Raw genomic sequence first — 17,606 nt, 5'->3', positions numbered from 1 at the left:
AGTGGTACCCTCCTACAAATGTATCTCAGAGTACCAGTAGATAGAGTTATAAAGGTTTACAGCATGGAAGCAGGTCCTTTGGCCACCCTTTTTTTAAATCTCAAAGCTAGTACCAATTGCCTGCATTTAGCTCATATCCCTCTACACCCATCTTACCTATATAACTGTCTAAATACTTCTTAAAAGACAAAATTGTACCTGCCTCTATTACTACCTCTGGCTGCTTGTTCCAGACACTCACCAGCACGTGTGAAATAATTGCCTCTCTGGACACTTTTGTTTCTCTCCCTTCTCATCTTAAATCTATGCTCTCTAGTTTTAGATTCCCCTATCTTTGGGAAAAGATATCGACTATCTAGCTGAACTATGCCCTCATTGTTTTATAGATCCCTATAAGGTCACCCCTCAGCCTTCTAAGCTCCAGAGAAAAAAGTCCCAGTTTATCCAGCCTCTCCTTATAAGTCAAACCATCAAGTCCCGATGGCACCCTGGTGAATCTTTTCTGCAGTCTTTCTAGTTTAATAATATCCTTTCTATGGTAGGTGACCAGCTCTGTACACAGTATTCCAAGTGTGGCCTTACCAAAGTCTTATACAACTTCAACAATATATCCAAACTCCTGTATTCAATGTTCTGACCAATGAAACCAAGCATGCTGAATGCCTTCTTCACTACTCTGTCCACCTGTGACTCCATTTACAAGAAGCTATGAACATGTACCCCTAGATCTCTTTCTGTAACTCTCTCCAATGCCCTACCATTGACTGAGTAAGTCCTGCCCTGACCCAACTGATCAAGTTCCCATTGCAATTGGAGATAACTTTCTTCACTGTCCACCATGCCACTAATCTTGGTGTCATCTGCAAACTTACTAATCATGCCTCCTATATTCTCATCCAAGTCATTAATATAAATAACAAGTAACAGTGGACCCAGCACAATCCCTGAGGCACACTGCTGGCCACAGCCTCCAGTTTGAAAAGTAATCCTCTACAACCACCCTATGGCTTCTGTCATCAAGCCAATTTTGTATCCATTTAGCTACCTCACCCTGGATCCCGTGAAATTTAATTTTATGCAACAACCTACCATGCAGTATTTTGTCAAAAGCCTTGCTAATGTCCATGTAGACAACATCAATTGCACTGCCCTCATCTACATTCTTGGCTACTCCTTCAAAAAACTGAAATTTCTGAGACATGATTTTCCACTCACAAGGCCATGTTGACTGTCCCTAATCATTCTTGTGTCTCTAAATGCTTGTAGATCCTGTCTCTCGAAATACCTTCCAACAACTTACCCACTACAGATGTGAGGCTCACTGGCCCGTAGTTCTCAGGCTTTTCCCTGCGGCCCTTTTTAAACAAAGGCACATTTGCCTCTCTCCAATCTTCATGCACCTTACCTGTGACTATCAATGATTCAAATCATCTCCTAGGGGACCTGCAATTTCCTCCCTAGCCTCCCACAATATCCTGGGATACACTTCACCAGGTCCTGGGGATTTGTGTACCTTGATGCACTTTAAGACTTCCAGCATCTTCTCTGTAATATGTACACTCCTCAAGACATCACTATTTACTTCCCTAAGTTCCCTAACATCCATGCTTTTCTCAACGGTAGATACTGATGAGAATTATTAATTTAGGACCTCACCCATCTCTTGTGGATCTGCACATAGATGACCTTGTTGATCCTTAAGAGGCCCTACTCTGTCCCTTGTTACTCTTTTGCCCTTTCTGTTTTTGTAGAAGCTCTTTGAATTCTCCTTTGCCTTATCTGCCAAAACAATGTCGTGTCCCCTTTTTACCCTCCTGATTTCTCTTTTAACTTTACTCCTATACCCCTACACTATTCAAAGGATTCACTTGATCCCAGCTGCCTATGCATGTCATGTGCTTCCTCCTTTTTCTTGACCAGGACCTCAATATCCCAAGTCATCCAGGATTCCCTACTTCTGCCAGCCTTGCCCTTCACTCTCAGATGAATGTGCTTACCCTAAATCCTGGTTAACACACTTTTGAAAGCCTCCCACTTAACAGATGTCCCTTTGCCTTCCCAAAGACTCCCCCAATTAACTGTTGAAAGTTCCTGCCTGATACCATCAAAATTCGCCTTGCCCCAATTTAGAATTTTAACTTTTGGGTCAGACCTATTATTCTCCATAGCTATCTTAAAACTAATGAAATTATGGTCACTGGTCCCAAAGTGATCCCTCACTAACGCTTCTGTCACCTGCCCTTCCTTATTTCCCAAGAGGAGGTCAAGTTTTGCCCCCTCTCTATTCAGGCCATCCACATACTGAATGAGAAATCCCTCCTGAATGCATTCAACAAATTTCTCTCCATCCAACCCTCTACTATTATAGCTGTCCCAGTCAATGTTGGGAAAATTAAAATCCCCTAATATTACCATTCTATTTTTTTTGGAGCTATCTGTAATCTCCTTGCATATTTGCTCCTCAATTTCCCGCAGACTATTTGGGGGCCTATAGTACAATCCCATTAAAGTGATTTCCCTGTTCTTATTTCTCAGTCCTACCCATATAGGCTCAGTGGCCGAACCCCCCGATATATCCCTTCTCAGTACAGCCGTGATGTTTTCCCTAATCAAAAGTACAACTCCCCCTCATCTCTTACCTCCTGTTCTATCTTTCCTATAGCAGCTATACCCTGGAACATTCAGCTGCCAGTCTTGTCTCTCCCTTAACCATTTTTCAGTAATTGCTATAATGTCCCAGTCCCATTTACCCATCCATACCCTGAATTCATCTGCTTTGCCCATCAGGTATCTTGCATTGAAATAAATGCAGCTTAACCTGGACTTCCCTTGCTCTCTGTCTTGCTTTTGCCTGATCTGTCTGGTACTAGGATGACTGAACTGCCTTTACTACTTAACATGCTCTGTTTAACTTCTTTGCTGTCCTCAACCTTCTCTTCATCTGATCTATTTGAAATACTGAGATGTTGTACATTTGGAAGTACAGATAATCATACAACCTCCCCAAATACTTCTGGTCTCTTGATTTCTCCTTCGTATGTCTTTGCCTGATTGCTCTCCCTTTCCTGAGCAACGTTTCAACTGTTTCATTTCATGTCTCTAAATTTTGAGTCTTTAATGTATGGTTTCTTTCCTCTGGCACTACACTTCTACATCCATCTCCCTGCTGCAGGATATCCAATTCTTCTTCCTCAGGTCAATAAAAAAATGCACTGAATAGCAGTCCTATTGTAAACCCATCATTCAGAGCAAAATGAGTCCACTTACAATATTGAGAAAAGCATGCCATACTTGATGGTAGGTTTTCCCCATTCTTGTTTAAACAGCAGTGGTATAAATATAGGGACACCTGAGGCATCAGTCTGAGAACTTTGACATAAACAAAATGGACTAAGGCTTGAATGCAAGGGAGCAATGCAGAAACACCTTCCTAGGAGGTCACAAGGAAGGATTGCCGCAAGTTGCCTTGGATGAGTACTGGTAGATGGTATTGTAGAATATCAAAATAAATTAGCTTATAAAGCAAACAACTTGATTCCAAGATTGTAGACAATAATGGGTATAATAAATTATGATGTGGGTATGCCGGCGTTGGACTGGCGTAAACACAGTAAAAAGTCTGACAACACCAGGTTTTAGTCCAACCTATTTATTTGATAATATTCTCACAAGCTTTCGAGGGGTTACCCTCTTCGTCAGGTGAATGGAGAACTCTCCATTCACCTGACGAAGAGGGTAACCCCTCGAAAGCTTGTGAGAATATTATCAAATAAATAGGTTGGACTAAAACCTGGTGTTGTCAGACTTTTTACTATAATAAATTAGACATGGCTTGCTAGTAAAGCTACAAGGTTTAATGCACATGACTGAAATTGGTAGATTTAGTTACAATACAGCATAAATTATAGATGGAATTGAACTCGAGTAATTAATGTATTCTGTGTCTTTCAAAATATACACAAATGTCACACCAGTATCAGTATATTCTTTTATTGTAAACATAATAAGAGATAGAACTGAAAATTGGAATAAACTATTATGTTTTTGTTTTGGTTTAATAAATAGTTGTAAGGGATAAACATAATTACCAGCAAAGCAGACAAATTACAGTGCAACAGTCTAACATGTAATTCAATAGCATGATGCATCAGGGAATATACATACAGAAAAAAAATGAGAATTCCAATCTTCAGATTAAAAAAATACATATATGCTGCATATAGCTGAGCAGTCTTTGTCAATATTACCTCATTATAATTATACATTCATAATATGTAGCAACACATCACAGAACAGACAATGAATGTATACTGTGATCAACATAAAAATATACAACATTGCTATCCACTTCTCCCAAAATATAGTTTGAATACAATTGTGTCTAATGTTCTTCCATTTTAGAGCTAATATAAGTCAATTTGCGTTAGTTGGACAAAATAAATAATACATATCTGCAAATCCAAAATGCATTTCTTGTATTTCTATTTTAATATATCAAGATTCATGGAATGTTGCTTTTTCTGTATTAAAATGTACCTCATTTTCTGTTGACATTCAGAAAGCACGTGGCAAATTCTGACACCTTCACAACTATATTTATTATTTGACTCACCAAATATTGTACAAAAATATTCCAAGAAAATGCTCTGGTAATTAAAGCAAACACAATATTTTGTCCATAACAGCATTTTCAGCATGATGGTATGGAGTATCTTTTTTTCATTCATTGGGTTTAGGGTAGAATTCTCTTATTGTGAAGGACCTGTGCCATTGCTCATACTACCTAACACCTTGATTGAATAGTCATGGTGGAGTTCCAGAGTTCGAACCATCAAAACAGAGCAACAATAACAGTTGCCTTGGAAACACATTAACTGTACAGTTATGTACAGCTATAGTGCCATTGTGAAGAAGATCAGCAACTAAAAACAAAAATATTCTGGGAAGGAAACCGGAATGGAGAGGATCTATGAATTCCTTACTTCCAGATAAGTACCACAACAAATCAATTCTCTCATATTGGCATGTCGAGAGAGTAGACCCACACCAACTGAAAACTGGATTTAAATGATAGTCGGCTATCATTCGGAAAGAAAGGGACAGTCTGAATAAATCTTCTCTCCAAAACTAGTGTTTCCAGCCATTGATAAAATTTAGTGATCAAGGATTGAGTTAGTGGAAAAAAAATAATAAATTTTACTTTTACATTTCCTGAATAAAAAAAACATTTTAAATGTTTTGAAGAATATTGTGGTCTCTAATGATAACCTTGGATCAGCTAAGAAAAATCTAGCTTTGATACCTGACCCATCTTTTGTCCCTGTACATGTCCCATTATCATCTCCTTTTGCCATTCAATTATTCCTGCCCCCCACCCATCACAGACCTCTCTTTAGTTCTTTCCCTGACCCTCCACCCTTCTTTTCACTGGTTTTGTACTTGCTTAGAAGCTGTATATCCTGTCACTTTTAAGGTATGCAATAAAGGTCATCAATAGTCTAAGTGAGCAGGCGAAGGTCTGGCAGATGGAGTACAATGTTGGTAAATGTGAGGTCATCCATTTTGGTAGGAATAAAAGCGAAATGGACTTTTATTTAAATGATAAAAAGTTGCAGCATGCTGCTTTGCAGAGGGACCTGGGTGTCCTTATGCACGAATAACAAGGAGTTGGTTTGCAGGTGCAGCAGATAATTAAGAAGGCAAATGGAATTTTGTCCTTCATTGCTAGGGAGATGGAGTTTAAAAACAGCGAGGTTATGTTGCAGCTGTATAAGGTGCTGATGAGGCCACACCTAGAGTCCTGTGTATAGTTTTGTCTCCTTACTTGAAAAAGGATATACCAGCACTGGAGGGGGTGCAGAGGAGATCCGTTAGGTTGATTCTAGAGTTGAGAACGTTGGCTTATGAGAAGAGACTGAGTAGACTGGGGCTATACTCATTGAAATTCAGAAGAATGAGGGGAGATCTTATAGAAACATAAGATTATGAAGGGAATAGATAAAATAGAAGCAGGGAAGTTGATTCTACTGGCGGATGAAACTACAGCCAAGGGGCATGGCCTCAAAATAAGGGAAAGCAGATTTAGGAGGAGTTGAGGAGGAACGTCTTCACACAAAGGGTTGGGAATCTATGGAATTCCCTGCCTAGTGAAGCAGTTGAGGCTTCCTCATTGAATGTTCTTAAAGCAAGGATAGATAAATTTTTGAACAGTAAAGAAATTACGGGTTATTGTGAATGGGCAGGTAAGTGGAGCTGAATCCACAAAAAGATCAGCCATGATCTTAATGAATGGCGGAGCAGACTCGAGGGGTCAGACAGCCTACTCCTGCTCCTAGTTCTTATGTTCAATCTGAAACATTAATTACGTTTTTCTTCACAGTATGGCAAGCATGAACTTGTGTCAGTTCTAAACTATCTTATTCCTTTCATCCAGAAGTCTTGCATTCAGAACATGAAAATTATTTGTCTATAACGGACCAGTGATTTTTGAAATCAAATTATGATCATAGGAACAAAAGAACACCAATCAAACCCTTAAGTCTGTTCTACTATTCAAATAAATCATGCATGTATGCAGCACAACCACAAAACAAAGGATAAATGTACAGGCCCACAAAAGGACTAACTATCATGCTTAAAATGCAAAAGGTTCAAGCTTGAACTAACCAACAACATAATTTTTTTCTCCCCAGTTGTAAACCTATGGCTGAATATGCATGCACTGAGATTACATGGCAGCTGGGAAGTCTCCTGCCAAAACAAATCCCTTGATTTACTAATCAGCAAATCAGCAGCAAATTGTTAAATTAGGAAGTGGCTGAGCGATTTACCCAGCATCTTATCAATGGATTGAAAGGAAATCCACAGGCACTTGGGTGGAGAACCCTTTGTCCATTGAGGCCACTACAAGTATTCATAAAATGATCATTTCAGGTCCAGAATTTCCCAGAATTGTGCATTTGGTCCTGATCACCAGACGTTTGACCTTTACACTCCTTAATTCCCCAGTGGTAAATTTAACTCAAATCGTGCTACAGAATTGATCTGCATCTGCCATGATGATCAGAAATGGGGATTGAATTTAGGAGTCGCAGCGTCATGTTGCAACTGTACACAACTCTGGTGCGGCCGCACTTGGAGTACTGTGTGCAGTTCTGGTCCCCACATTACAGGAAGGACGTGGAGGCTTTGGAGAGGGTGCAGAGGAGGTTTACCAGGATGTTGCCTGGTATGGAGGGGAGGTCCTATGAGGAGAGACTGAGGGATTTGGGGTTGTTTTTGCTGGAAAGAAGGAGGCTAAGAGGGGATCTTATTGAAACATATAAGATGATTAGAGGTTTAGATAGGGTGGATAGTGATAGCCTTTTTCCTCGGATGGAGAAAGCTAGCACGAGGGGGCATGGCTTTAAATTAAGGGGGGGTAGTTATAGGACGGATGTCAGGGGTAGGTTCTTTACCCAGAGGGTGGTGAGGGATTGGAATGCCCTGCCTGCTGCGGTTGTAAATGCACCTAGTTTGGGGGCGTTTAAGAGATCCGTGGATAGGTTTATGGACGAAAAGGGATTGGTTTAGATTAGTGGGTCAGTGTTTTTTTTTAAAAAAACTGGTCGGCGCAACATCGTGGGCTGAAGGGCCTGTTCTGCACTGTAATGTTCTATGTTCTATACAAATTGGAAGTGGGAGCGGAGCAGTCAATTTCCGATAGATATTCAATTCAGGCTGAGTTGTGATGATTTCAGTGATGACATAGGTTGCAGATTCTCTCAGGAGGGAAAGACAAAAGAAATGGAATGTTTGAAATGAAAGACCAACAGCAACCTCTTGAAGACAGAGTCAACAATAGTGGAGAATGGAAATTCCCGTCAAGGTCAGAGGAAATAATAAAGTAATACAGAAGATGGAGCCAGTAATGGCAAAAGGTAAAAGTTGTTGGCTAGGTTTACAAGAACCAAACAGAAGCTGCTGTGCAAGTTTCATTCTGCACATTAAATGAAAATTATTTTGATCAAGTTGGGAAATCTAGGAAGACTGTATAGCAAAATGACTTTCCTCAAGAATTTAGAGAAAATAAACCCCACTTCCTGAAGAACTGAAAGAATTTTATTGTACCAAGATACATTCTCACATATCTTTCTCAAAACAGGGATGCTTAAACTGAAAGAGCAACATAGACCTATCCCAAAGCATGAAAAGGAGCTTCAACATTCAGCTTCCAGAGCAGAATTAATTGAATTAATTCTTGAATTAAAACTTGAATCAGTATGCACAGCTTAGAAAAGATCAGAACAAAACTAATCCAATGCAATTTATTCCAGGTTTGACCAGTAACTGCTCTGCCTTTCAAAAAAAACAAAGAATCAAATTGATAGGCTTATGTGTTACGTAAGGAAATGCTCATATCTATTATGGAATTGACTCACGGCAAAATTTTTGGAGTTGCAGGTGGAGGAAAGGCTTGGGAAAAATCAGAAAAACAGTGATTAGCATTTCTGGTTGGCAACGTGCCATTGTGGTTAGCACTTGCAACCTCACAGTGCCAGGGCCATGGGTTTGAGTTTGGGCTTGGGTGATTGTCTGTTCTTCTGGTGTCTGTGTGGGTCTCCTCTGGGTACTCCAGTTTCCTCCTGTGTTCCAAAAATATGCAGGTTATGTGGACTAGTTACTGTAAATGTGTGGGGTTATTGGGTGGGGGGTGGCTTTCCTCTGCAATGCAAGGATTCTATAGTCCAATGGTCAGTTCACATGGGAAAATGCAGTTGGCTTCAAATATATGCAGGTTTCGTTTGTGGGATATTCAAAAGGTCCAAAACTGCCAAGTCTTTTGGAGCCAAAAGATATCCTTTTGGAGAGATCCTGGGGCTCTTTTGGATAGGTCCAAGGAACCTTTTGAGAAAAGTCAAGTGTCCTTTGGGATTGTTAAATATGAACAAGAATGTTCATAAAAAGTGGACAAACTCATTGGAACTGTCAGGTTGTCAAGGCATTTAAATCCCCAAGCTGTATTTTTTAAGAAAACAGCTTACTGTGACTGTTTGCAATTTCAATGGATGGTTATCGACATAAGCCTGAGGGTTATCATTATAGGATTACTGCTGCTGGACTGATTCCACAACCAATCATTTATCACAGTGGGGAACCTGTATGTTCACAGTTTGATTGATAGCTCTACAAGTTTATAAAGTCCTTTATATGGGGCTATGAATACAAATATATGTTTTCTTAAGGATTAAGTACTTGAAGGATTTTAAATGTATTGAATGGATTTTTATCAATGAGAGTGCTGTTTTTTAAATAGTGAAGTGATCAATAGACATCTGGAACTTTATTTTGTTTCATCTGACCAAGGCTCCTGAGGTTTGCCCATGGTGGTTATTAGGTGAATTGAGTTGGAGGGTGTAAGTGAAAAAGATGGTGGATATGGAGGTCATGGATTGGCATGAGTTAGCACTAAGTTGGAGGTATAAAGGGCATCGCGATAAGTGAGGGGGTGATGGTCAAGTGTTAGCACTACAATGGCTACAAAGGGCCATGGAGGTGGGTCAAGGGCATCAGCTGGCTTGGACAGTATAAGGAACCATTGGGGGATGTGGGGCCTTAGACATGGGCACGGGGAGTGAGTAAGAGATGAAGGATGATAGCTGGAAAGCCTCCTTTTAATCAGCTGGGCAAAGTCTCAGATCACCAAAGTTGGCAGTGAATAATGCTCACATTCACACCTGACAGCCCAAAACTGCCTCCACATTGTTCCAGGGGCAGAACATAACTCCCATTAGCACCAGTCCCCTTGGCATAAAAATGAGAATATCCAAGACACTTTCTTCCGAATCAGTTTGCTGGAGTCAGGATTTTCCAGATGTATTGTAAAAGAAATGTCAAATGAGAGAAGAGTAACACAGAATCTCAAGGGATGGCCTGTAATTGCACTAATACAAGGCATGGGCAACAGGACATACATCTACAGAATCACAAAACATAAGAACATAAGAACATAAGAAATAGGAGCAGGAGTAGGCCATCTAGCCCTTCGAGCCTGCCCCGCCATTCAATAAGATCATGGCTGATCTGTTGTGGCTCAGTTCCACTTTCCCGCCCTCTCCCCATAACCCTTAATCCCCTCTCTTATCAAGAACCCATCAACCCGCTTCTTAAAAATATTTAGCGAGGCAGCCTCCACCACTTCAACGGGCAGAGAATTCCAGAGATTCACCACCCTTTGAGTGAAGAAGTTCCTCCTCAACTCCGTTCTAAACCGCCTCCCCTTTATCTTGAGGCTGTGCCCCCTAGTCCTACTGTCTTTTTTGAGCGGGAAGAGTCTCTCCACCTCTATCTTATCCATCCCATTCATCATCTTATACGTCTCAATGAGATCTCCCCTCATTCTTCTAAACTCTAACGAGTACAAGCCCAGTCTTCTATTGCACTCTGCTTTAAAGTTCATTTACGTTTGTAATAATATAAACTGAAATATAAATTTGCAACTAAAACACTCTTGGCCAACTTTCTATATTTTTAATGCTTAATTAAATGAAAACTAGTTTTTCATCCAAGGACTCGGTATAATTAAGTTAACCAGAACAGGAAATGCCAAACAAGAAATCTAGCACTGTAGACAGAACAGTCAGGCCCAATCTATTTCTTGCTCAGCAAATACATTCGTGCTTTCAGCCGGTGTTACTAGATAGACAGAGAGCAGGAGCAACATCACTGGCTCTCTTAAGTGCAGAGTTCCTGGAGACGAGTCTTTGTTGTTACAATGACCAAAAGATGTGGGGGTTAGGTCAATTGGCCATGATAAATTGCCCCTTAGTATCAGTGGGACTAGCTAAATGCATGGGGTTTGGGGATAGGGCCTGGGTAGGATTGTGGTCAGTACAGAATCAATGGGCCGAATGGCCTCCTTCTGCAATGCAGGGTTTTTATGACTCTATGACAACTTAGTGGACTCAACAAAGTGATGATTGAACCTGTGCAAGTTACGTATTTACATAACAAAATCAGCTGATTTTAAATCTAAAAATTTGATTCATCTCTTGGAAGAAATTGAACACTAACTTAATTCTTCCCAATGATAGACAAGGAAATTGGAGAGACATTCAAAACACCTAGTCCTTCTGCCTCCATTTCCAGTAGAACACACTAACTGAAACAAAACATTCAAATATCAGAATTTAGCAAATGATTCACTGAAGCTATCCTGCCATTCAAGACACTGAAATATAAAGGAATATATGAACGAGTTTCAGGTCTTAAATCATTTGGAATAGAAATTTGACATTTCACAGCAGCTGCCATTTTGCATAGCAGATGGATTAATTAAATTACAGAGGGACAGGGTGAATTAATGTGCATAAATTAACACTGGTGGCTAATCTTAGGAGAGATCCATTAGTTTCCTCTTGGTTTTGATTAAAACAAAGACCCAGGGAATTGCATTTCAAGGTACCCAAAACCATTAGTTTTCTGGTGGGAGTAAAAACAGGTTTCGCTGTATCATTCTGCAAAGTGGTCTTTAAATACAATTTACAATACTCTCCATGGATTAACGTGAGCAAGTTATAGTAACACACTACCTGAGCTGCAATAGAACAGGAAGAGAAATGTTGTGTAAAATTGTCAGGATGAAGGCTAAACTGTTCTTAGAAGTAATGGCAGCTGTCCGTATTCATTTTAATTTCAGTATTATCAAGTATTACCGTTTTAAGAGATCACAAATTAACTTCAGTTCCCCACCAAATCCAGGCTTTGTTGCCTGCACTTTTTCCCACTAGTGTTTACAAAGTGATTCTGTTCATTGAAAGAAAACATTTTCCATCAGAATCAAGTCAGCAAAGTTTTGTCATGAAAATATAAATAAAATTACAAGCATACGGAATCAATGGCTTCAAAGATTTGGCACTTTCTAGCGACCAAAGAATCCATATAGCGCAATATTTGCTAAAATATACTATAGCTTGCTGAGGGCATTTTGAAAGTGGACTAGGTTCATGTCAACAAAAGGGGGTTGGATATAATGTAGTCTATTACAGCAGAGACCATGGCAACTGGGCCCTTTAAATCGCAGAAGCCGCCCTCAGGAAAACCTCTCCTGATTAAGTTGGAGGGTGAAAGGGGTGGCACAGAATTCCTGGCTGCGAGTGGCAGGACGACTTAGTAATCAATTAATTGTTGCCCATTATCCATGAGCTTATCACAATATTGTTTGTGGCTCAGAGATTATATGGAGGTTACAGATCCACGGACGGCTGCCCAACAAACAATGTTTTCTTTGCCAATGGCCTCCAGGGTGGGTTCCTCATAGTTAGACAATCTGTGCCCAATTGAGGGACTTAGCATTGGGATAGGAGTGACAACTAAAAACCACCTCTTTGCTCTTGCTTCTGATCCTTTTGCCACACCAATCCCACCATTACTGACCTTTGGCTTAAGGTTCCTCATTGATCCTAGGCCTCTGGTCAGTGCATTGTCACCAGCTCCTCTTGGCACTGGCATCAATAAGAAGTTATTTTGATTGGCTGTCAGCCCTCCGATGGGACATTTTCTGCAAGGGACCTCTGTCATGGGGAGGGCTTGACAGTGATTCCATCAGCCCCCCCTTCATGGAACTAACAGGGGTTCCCTGCCAGATGTCTGACTAGAGGGCGAGACCCCAGTCAGGCAGTCAGCCCAGCTATTAAAAATTTTAATGGCAGTTTACACTGGATCCAAAAAGATTATGACTCAAATACAAATAAAAAATGTTGGAAATATTCAGCAGATCTGGTAGAATCCGCAGAAAGAGAAAAAGAGTTCATGTTTCAAGATTAGTGACCCTTCATTTTAGTTCAAATTCCCAGCATCTGCAATACTTTGCCCTTAGGTTATGGTTCCTTTTGTTGTCTACATTATATTGCTATTGGTGATTCATTCGTTGACAGAATGCAAGTAATTAAAACATGAGAATGTTTGGTTCATAAGCCAAACTGAAGCTACCGTAATTACTATCTGAACTTTGTAGATCCAAACAGTTTATTATTTTGCCTGTGAACATTTGGGGAGGTGTACTCAAAGACTAACAAAAAAATCACAGCCATTCCACACCACTTAGATCCAACGAAGACAGGTCTCTGACTCAGTACACTGGAGCAGAGCAGTCAGGTTACAATACACCTGTATAATATTAAAACATGCACACCACATGGTGTTATAACTTTGACTACAAACTGGTCAGAAATTCCAGCTATATAAAAAATTTAAACCAGTTTTGTACAACAACAACTCGCATTTATACGGTGCCTTTAACATAACACATCCAAGGTGCTTTACAGGAACATTATCAAACATAATTTGACACCGAGTCACAGACAGAAGTATTAGGCCAGGTGACCAAAAGCTTACTAAAAGTTTTAAGGATGGTCTTAAAGAAGAGAGAGGGAGAGAAATGTAGTTATATAAGTAGGAATTTCAGAGCTTAGAACCTAGGCAGTTGATCCATGGGCATCATAGATTAAAATTAGGAATGCTCAAGAGGCCTAAGATTATTTGAGCATAGAGATCTTTGGGGGCTGTCGGGCTGAAGATGATTACTGAGATGGAGATGAGCAAAGTAATGGAGGGATTTGAAATAAGGACAGAATTTTAAAATAAAGGTATTGCTTAACCAGTAGGCAATGTAGATCAGCAAAGACAGGTCAGATGAGTGAACAGGGCTAAGTGTGAGTAAAGAAATATTTTAGACAGTAGTCATCTAAATTGTTAGTACTGAAACCTTATTCACTCCTATTGTTTAAAAATGAAGGCCCCAAAAAGACCTCAGAACAATTGGGCTTCAGTTCAATTGCATTTGCAGGAATGGAATCAAATTTTCAATAGGAAATCAATGGCCAACGTTAGAAAGATAAATGCAGAAAATAGTAACCATCGTTCATATTGGGGAATTGATTTGTCCCATGCACAATTAATTAGAAAAATACAATGGCATGCAATAATGGTGCATACATAAAGAATATACAGTGTATGCCACTTATGTAGAATACATTTGTAGTGGCAGGAAAATTGGACAGAAAGCCAAATGGTTTAAAATAATGTATTTTGTTCTATTCTAATGAGTTGCATGTTGATTGGAGTCTATTAGTTATTGCATTTATTGCGTCCATGTATAATTTTCAATCTCAGACCTTGATGCAGTTTTGAGCTCATTTATTATAGCACTGGTCACTGGTATTCAAAGCTTTTAAGTTTGTCGGCCATGTAGCTATGTCGTACCGTGGAGCCTCATGGCCTAGGAATTTATATGCATCTTGACTACCAAGAATAATGGATCTTAGTGGCCTGATTCTGAATTTATTTAGCAATGAAAAAGAAAATTCAAGTACAGCCTTTGCCAAAGCTCCAATGCCACAACATACAAATCAAACAATCCAGGAAACAAATGTGACCAAATTGCTGGGAATAGAAGCCTGGACTGCGAAAATATGTGGGCTACACTCCCATATTCAGTTACTTGTGTCTTGGATATTGGAAGGTCAATTTCCAGCTGGAATCAGTACATAAAGGCCCAATTTTATGGATAAGTTGCGTCCGTTTTCAGGTGCGAAAACGTGGTAAAGTCAGGCATCAGGCAAGTAGCACGATCCGCGACCACTTCCATATCTGTTCCCCCTTTACCAAGCGGCTAAAATGGCACCCGAAACATTCATTCTCTGATGGGAGGGGTGGAGCGAGGCGGGGCAAATGGATCCCCTGGCGGATGGGGCGGGGGGAGGAGGGCAGTGGGATGGAGGAAGGTCAAATTATTCTTTGGTAGGGGGGAGGAGGAGGGAGGTGGGTCAGATGCAGGGCAGGGCAGGGTGTTAGGAACGGGGCTGTCTGCAGCCACTTTGCAGGCGATTGTTAGTTGGGGAAGTGGAGCAGGGGGCTGCAATTGATCTGGGTAGCAGGGGGGTGGGTGGATAAGGGGGATGGTTATGTTGTGAGGGTGGGGCAATGTCTGTGGGGGCCATCGCTTGTGGGATGCTTTATCTGGCTCAGGAGCATTTTTCATTTTTTTTGCTGCAGTTAGAGGTTCTGATCGGAGCAGCAGCTTTTCGGGATGAGAAAAGCCCCACCCACAGGCTTCTGCAGCATGATTCAGAATTGCTGCTTTTTTTCAGGCAGAGTGCATACGAGGGCGCTAGAGAACTGGTTTACAAGTCGGATTTGGATCGCTCTCACATTAAGCACTTAGAATCAAAATGGTAAAATCGGGCCAAATGAGTGGAGAGTGCTATACAGCCAAATTTACTATTGCAATTTCATGGACACTATCATGGTAACTGTTCCAATAACTAATAAATCCATGATGATGCAGAGAGAATGTACTTGTAGTAAGGATCCTCTGTAATGGACACTGAAAACACAGGAAATAAATAAAAGTCCATCAACAGTAAATGCAGATAATGTTTTGGATGGAGGCTCTCCATTCTGATGAAAGGTCTCCAGCCAAGTTTATTAACTTTATTGTGGATGCCAACAAGCCAGTTGAACATTCACATTTTCGGCTTTTACTTCAGATTTCTAACATTTATAAGGCTTTTTTATCCTTCTGCTCTTAAAACAAAGTTTAAATTAAAATAAACTGCCTAAATCACATATAAATTTGTTGCATCAGCGTTGTCCTGTTTGCACTCAAGTTAGAACAAATTTTATAAATATTATTTTGATAAGGAACAAATCTGTCTTTTACTTTTATACAAGAACATACTTTACAGCACTGTAGAAAAAAAAACCCTGGTTAATTTTGTAAGATGAGGATTAAGGGAACATATTACTACATTCAGAATACTTCCAAGACAGCAGATTTTGTCAGCATTATTTTGCTCGTCTGTGATTTGTATTTCACTCCTACCCGTACACAGGCATTTATTTATTGCAACATACTTCAGGAACTTGCTCTGAGGAATTGTCAAGGTGTTGAGGTAGGGGAATTCTTCAAGCTATTCAGTGCAGCATGAATCCTAAAATGTAACCGAGATTCCATTGAATAGTCTTTGTAGTTATTCCTGCAATAGGAGCAAAGAAAACATAAGAATATATTCAATAGAAAAGAATTTTAACAAAGTAATGAAGATTCAATCTTCACTTTAACTTATTTAGGATATGCACATTTCCTCATGGCCATTCTTGGCTGGAAAAGCCAAATAATGTTGAATAAAACTATTGTTTGTGCTAGTAATTAAGGTTAGGCAATAATGATGGTTGAATAACCCTTGAATTAGGTTTGAAGGTTTTGTATTCACAGGTAATAGTCATGCAAGATATATCCAACCAGCCATTTTGTTAACCTTTATGTTAAAATCCCAGCAATACAACTAGATGAAAAAATTCTATTATTCTATTTACATCGTAGGTCAGTCTTCTTGACATTTGCCCAGTGTTTCAACAAGTTTCAACTCATTTATACACATAAATAATGAGGCATGTTAGACCAATTCTAACAGACCTCTAGGACATCCTACCTCAAGATGATGGAAAAATATTCCCCAGTCTTCCTTACTGTCCCCACCCTGGGATCCCTGCCACTTACAAGGCTAGATCCCACGACTTAGCCCTAGGTATCTTGGTGTAGCATCTCTTCTGCCCACTGCAGTGCTGCACCTGGAGTGACTGGAAAGCTTTTGGCCAATCTGAAGAACAATCATACAGGCTCGAACTCTGTTTCTCTCTCCACAGTTAAAACAACCATCATCGAGTTAGGGGGAGACCTTACCTTCTCGTTCCATTGGGCAATGGGTGGGGCAAGCCAGTAAGATCAGGAGCTAGATCAGGTTCATGCCTGTTTTTTCACCTATTGCAATCTTAGCAAGCCCAGATATCCAGTGACATCAGCTGATCTTAAATATTTAAATTTGATTTGATTTATTATTGTCACATGTAAAATGTGACATGAAAAATATTGTTTCTTGCGCGTTATATAGACAAAGCATACCATTCATAGTGAAGGAAAGAACATAAGAACTTAAGAACTAGGAGCAGGAGTAGGCCATTCAGCCCCTGAAGCATGTTCCACTATTCAATAAGATCATGGCTAATCTTTTTGTGGACTCAGCTCCACTTACTCACCCACTCACCTTAATTCCTTTACTGTTCAAAAATTTATCTATCCTTGCCTTAAAAACATTCAATGAGGTACCCTCAGCTGCTTCATTGGGCAGGGAATTCCACAGATTCACAACCCTTTGTGTGACAAAGTTCCTCCTCAACTCCTCCTAAATCTGCTTCTCCTTATTTTGAGGCTATGCCCCCTAGTTCTAGTTTCACCCGCCAGTGGAATCAATTTCCCTTCATAATCTTATATGTTTCTATAAGATCTTCCCTCATTTTTCTGAATTCCCATGAGTATAGCCCCAGTCTACTCAGTCTCTCCTAAGCCAGCCCTCTCAACTCCAGAATCAACCTAGTGAATCTCCTCTGCACCCCCTCCAGTGCCAGTATATCCTTTCTCAAGTAAGGAGACCAAAACTGTACACAGTACTCCAGATGTGGCCTCACCAGCACCTTATACAGCTGCAACATAACCTCGCTGTTGTTAAACTCCATCCCTCGAGCAATAAAAGACAAAATTCCATTTGCCTCCTTAATTACCTGCTGCA

General features: G+C 40.2%; 1 protein-coding gene across 4 annotated transcripts in view; it reads right to left on the bottom strand.

Moving 5' to 3' along the window:
* ttc39b (tetratricopeptide repeat domain 39B) overlaps positions 1-17,606 on the bottom strand; it is a 199,518-nt gene that overhangs the window by 2,390 nt on the left and 179,522 nt on the right. For 2 of the 4 annotated variants that reach the window (XM_080188566.1, XM_080188563.1), the window contains one exon: positions 10,244-16,016. In XM_080188566.1, coding sequence (XP_080044692.1) covers positions 15,920-16,016 — 97 coding nt within the window. In that variant the 3' untranslated portion in view covers positions 10,244-15,919. Of the gene's footprint in view, positions 1-10,243; positions 16,017-17,606 lie in introns of those variants that run through there. The other 2 variants (XM_080188565.1, XM_080188564.1) reach the window with 2 other exon arrangements.

Source organism: Carcharhinus amblyrhynchos, chromosome 5 (assembly GCF_965287045.1).
Source record: "Carcharhinus amblyrhynchos chromosome 5, sCarAmb.v2.hapA, whole genome shotgun sequence".
Lineage (NCBI taxonomy): Eukaryota > Metazoa > Chordata > Chondrichthyes > Carcharhiniformes > Carcharhinidae > Carcharhinus > Carcharhinus amblyrhynchos.
This window is presented reverse-complemented; position numbering and strand designations above follow the sequence as displayed.